The sequence below is a fragment of the Lytechinus pictus genome, unplaced genomic scaffold, assembly GCF_037042905.1.
Source record: "Lytechinus pictus isolate F3 Inbred unplaced genomic scaffold, Lp3.0 scaffold_20, whole genome shotgun sequence".
NCBI lineage: Eukaryota > Metazoa > Echinodermata > Echinoidea > Temnopleuroida > Toxopneustidae > Lytechinus > Lytechinus pictus.
This window is the reverse complement of record NW_026974141.1, coordinates 3,907,738-3,912,201: the sequence shown is the minus strand read 5'-3', so window position 1 is coordinate 3,912,201 and position 4,464 is coordinate 3,907,738. Positions and strand designations below refer to the sequence as shown.

The following is a 4,464-nucleotide window of genomic DNA, read 5'->3' as shown; positions in this document are numbered from 1 at the left end:
AACAATCCAACAAAGACCATGAAAGGATATAACAGCCGTCTTCTATTTCGTTTTGAAAATAAATAAAAACAGGGGAAATGGTTGATGGTAAAAAATCTGATGAGACGAACCTACAAAAATAAAAATTTGACAAAGATATATCTTGCAATCATAGTCAATAAAGTAGAAATTCGATCGAAAGCCTTTTTTTCTCCTGTTCCTTTTTACAGAACAAACAGAATATGAATGTAGCAACAACCGTCAGCGTGAACAACAGCGCGAACGAATCCGTCGACCCGGAAAACATCATCCCCCGCATCGCCCTCAGCGGCTGGCTTGGCATCGTGGGCGTTGTTGGATTCTTCGGAAACCTCCTCATCGTCAGCGTGGTCGTCATTTACCCGAAACTCCGCACGATCACCAATGTTTATGTGACAAGCTTGGCGATGGCGGACATGATGACGTGTCTCACGATCCCGTTCACGATTGTCGGCGTGGTGTCGACCACGGGTTGGCCGTTGTCGGACGCGGCCTGCGTTCTCGTCGCCGTCGTCTCATTCGTTTGCACGGGATCCAGTGTTTGGCATTTGGCCATCATCGGATTCAACCGCATGGTCCTGATTACGATGACGTCATCAAGATATCGAAAGGTATTTTGTAAAATTTCATTCCTTTTTGGGGGAGAGAAAGCTTTTTTTAATGCAAAATGAATAAAACATCATATGAAATAAAAACTTCTAAACAGGTAGATAGGTTTCCCAAAACCAACAAGGAATAAGGTAAAAGATACATTATTTGGGGAGGGGGCAGTGGGATTCATCTATTCCAACTGTAAAACAGTGTATTTGTTGATATTATATTATTTGGGGCATATCTGGGGTGATTTAATGACACACCATGGTAAGGGGGCGAGTCGGCTAATTTATAGTAGGCCTACATGGGGGCGGAGCAGAAGGGTACGTGGCTCCACCCGAATGATCATTCTAAAATATGAGAGAAATTAAAGGAAAACAAGAGTTTTAAAAAGGTGTCATTCGTCACCTCACATGCCCACATCATCTCTCATATTGCTCTAGGCCAGATTGTAAAGAGAAAATGTTTACTTTGGGATATACAACTTCACCTTAGGCTTCCAGTGCTCGCTTGGACCGAGTCACATCCCTTATCATTTTAATGTGTTACTTTGACGAGGAATGAACATTGAGCTTTGGGATTCTGGGCCCATTTCCTGATAATCAATAATTTTGTATCGTGATTATTTGGTTTTTTAATGCACGTGATTAAGTGAATCATCCGCCAAATTTAGCCAGTCAAAAATTTTACTTCGTAACTATTTTGATCCTGATACTGACATTACAGATCTTTTCAAAGTCGCACGTGTTGATTTTTCTGCTTGTCACATGGTTTATCCCACTGAGCGTGATCCTGGTGCCTTATCTTGGGGGTTTCACCCGTCTAGGATATTCCGATGGACCGCACACCTGTTCAGACATTGAAGAAAACGAAGATGGTGAGCATTATAACAAATATTCATAATCCCAAAGATTCCATGACAAAACAAGACCCCATACACCTTCCTGAATAGAGTCGATCTTCTAAGCAAAGTTGACTAATCAAAAGTCCTTTGTTGTTAATTTATTTTAGATTGCTCGCCAGCTCTGAAAGATCAATACCGTGCTAAACATATTACTTTTAATATAATGATAACGTAATTATAACCCCTCTCCTCCCCCCTCAAAAAAGGTTCAGAGATTAACCTACAACGAAGAAAAGTTAAAAGCAAATACGTTTTCATGAATAAAAATATACCATAAGACCACCCTCCTTGATCACCACCTTAAATAAATGAATGATTCAAATTCGTTATCGCCAATTAACCTTTTGCCTTTTCGGATCCCTATTTTGACCTTGGAGCCGGAGATAACTGTCGCATTCTTGCTAGTTTTTCTTGAATGCTTTTTTGTAACAGGCTCGGAGAATCTAATCCACACCTACCTGCAGGCAACGTTCTTGACGTGTTTCCCACTCGCCCTCGTTCTCTTCTTCTACTTCCACATCTTCATCTTCATTCGCAAGCATGAAAGGAACAAGAACACATGGAAGACCAATTCATTAACCAGAGAAAGTGTCCCTCCATCGTTTTGGCAAAAATTGGCAGCCGACACTGCGGGGACAAGTCAGTCCATGACTCCGATAGGATCGAACGATGCTGCAGTACCAGGAGCCAGTTCTGTCAAGGAGACCGCACAGACGCTCTCTACGTCAGGAAATAATAAGGTTCGTGCTCTCTGTGGTATTGCGGAGAATACTAACAGTGAAAAACTTAGTCTGTGTGATAGGAAACAAATAATCCAGTTCTAATGAAAGTAATAACTTCTGCCATTAAACTTCAATTGCATTATTTTTAAATTTGAGGATCAGTTTTTAATGCCTACTTAGGGGAATAAAATAATGAATACCGTTTGTTCATTTCTGAAACATAAATTCTGCGCCTATAGCTTTTGTAGGTCTACACCAAAACAGCACGTTAGTGATGCCACATCCAAGACAAAAATCATAGGACGATCTGGCCTATCAGTTTGCTATTTTAACTTGTTAATTCAAACAGGCAAACTTAAGCTCTTCTTCTATATTTACACTTTAGGTCCATCCCACCGCTGCCACCAAAAACAACAGTCGAAACTCGCTTGAGTACAAGATCACCAAGAATGCCTTCTACGTGGTCCTTGGTTTCCTCCTGTGTGTGATTCCCTACGGTATTTGTATCCTAGGTGGGTACGGACCAGGTGGTACGCCGTTGGCGTTGGCCTTTCTTCTCTTCAACAGTTGCCTTAACCCCCTTATCTATGGAACCAAGCATCCGCAGTTCAGATCTTCTCTGGGAAAGCTGTGTAGAGGGCGCTTCACCGGACCGCTCTTCACGTCGCATGCCGTTGGTCCTGTCGATCACTGACATTACTGATATCAATTTATGCAGTCGATGGGCTTAAAGTGATCATTTCACTTTGTTCTTATTTAAAAAATTCTCCTTTTGGTTCCTGAAAATGGGCTAAACATTAGGCTTATAGTGTAAAAATACCATCCCAAAAGTTTCAAAGTATTATATTTACAGGATCAATTTTAAAACCTTGGAGATGTAAACCAAAGTTTGAAATGATTGGGAGTTGGTTTCAATGACTATGTGTATACAGGGAATCTGTGCACCACAACACATTAATTCTAGATGAACACAGCATGACCTACATACATTGTGTACAAGGTATACACTGAATGTACAGTGCAGTTAATAGTGTGTGTATAGGAGATACACACAACAGAAGGCAGTCAAAATAGCCAACGGACTTTTTGAATTGGAGAAAACTGGTCATAAGCTGAACCCGTCTACTAGACGGTTCTCAAATCAGGCTAATAAATTGCTACTTGTATCTAAATTAGAGTTTTTCATCCTATATTGTGGTCTGTTTCAGGGTTTTTGAGGACAAATACAGGCACTCATACGCACGTTTCAACTCAGTTTGAGAATTTTTTTAATCAGCTGCTCACAAAGTTAAACGATCCCTTTAAAGACTGATGAATATTGGATAAATGACCTGATATTCTTCTGTCCAATGGCTGAACTTTTCGTATGTGTCGATTGTGAAAGTTCCAAACAGTATGGATGCATGACCCCACTACATCACATCTTATCAAATGCACATGAAGATAAGAGGAAACTAGATGCTCATCCCCTTCCCCCCGCGCGCACACGTGCACACACCCTCACGAATAAACACAATGGCCCGTATTCTGAACTCGGGTTTGAATTAAACATTGGTTCAAAATTGTGGTATAATTATGGAGAGCAAATTGGGGCACAAATCCCTAACAGAACACGATCAATTTATTAACTCACATGATACCCAAATTGTTCATAATTGTCTGGGAATGATAACTGAAGTGTTTTTCCTACCTATGAAAGCAAAATAAAACAAAATAGTAAACATAAAAAATATACATACAAACATAATTTTTTAATTTTTGGCTCCCCATAATTCTAGCAGAGTTAGACTGCGGTCTAACTTAAACCTGACTTCAGTATATGGGCCTATGAATTAAGTAACTGCCTTTTACGCATTTTCATACGCATAACCGACGTGCCTGTTGATATAAAGTAGTTTTTCGTAATAGTTTTGTTATATGATGCAGAATATTGTGAGATATATGCACTCATGGTGTAATTGCAAATCAATAATAAAAACAATTGATAAAAAAAACTAATAATGCTGCCCAATATCGTTTTTGTGTTTGAAATCTTGCATGTATTATGTTGCAAAAAATAACATAAATTAATTAAAAAGTAAAAAAAAATCAACCATTAAAAACAAAATATCCCTTGCTGGAAAGAACACAGGGGTCCGTATTCTGAACTCGAGTTTAAAACCCTGGTTTTAGGTTGTGGTTTAAATATGGAGAGCCAATTGGAGCACAAACCCACTTCATTAACTA

General features: G+C 39.5%; 1 protein-coding gene across 1 annotated transcript; it reads left to right on the top strand.

Annotated features, from left to right (window-relative positions):
• The first annotated feature begins 212 nt into the window (after nucleotides 1-212).
• Nucleotides 213-4,224, top strand: LOC135157821 (G-protein coupled receptor moody-like). The gene is made up of 4 exons (XM_064114776.1): nucleotides 213-629; nucleotides 1,339-1,489; nucleotides 1,949-2,256; nucleotides 2,624-4,224. Exons 1-4 carry the CDS (start codon nucleotides 222-224, stop codon nucleotides 2,930-2,932), a joined length of 1,176 nt encoding a protein of 391 aa, XP_063970846.1. The 5' UTR covers nucleotides 213-221; the 3' UTR covers nucleotides 2,933-4,224.
• Nucleotides 4,225-4,464: the final 240 nt, after the last annotated feature.

Coding starts and splice junctions, on each gene's coding strand:
- LOC135157821 (XM_064114776.1), top strand. CDS start 222: ATGAATGTAGCAACAACCGTCAGCGTGAACAACAGCGCGAACGAATCC. Junction 630..1,338: donor CGTCATCAAGATATCGAAAG/GTATTTTGTAAA, acceptor CTGACATTACAG/ATCTTTTCAAAGTCGCACGT. Junction 1,490..1,948: donor CATTGAAGAAAACGAAGATG/GTGAGCATTATA, acceptor TTTTTGTAACAG/GCTCGGAGAATCTAATCCAC.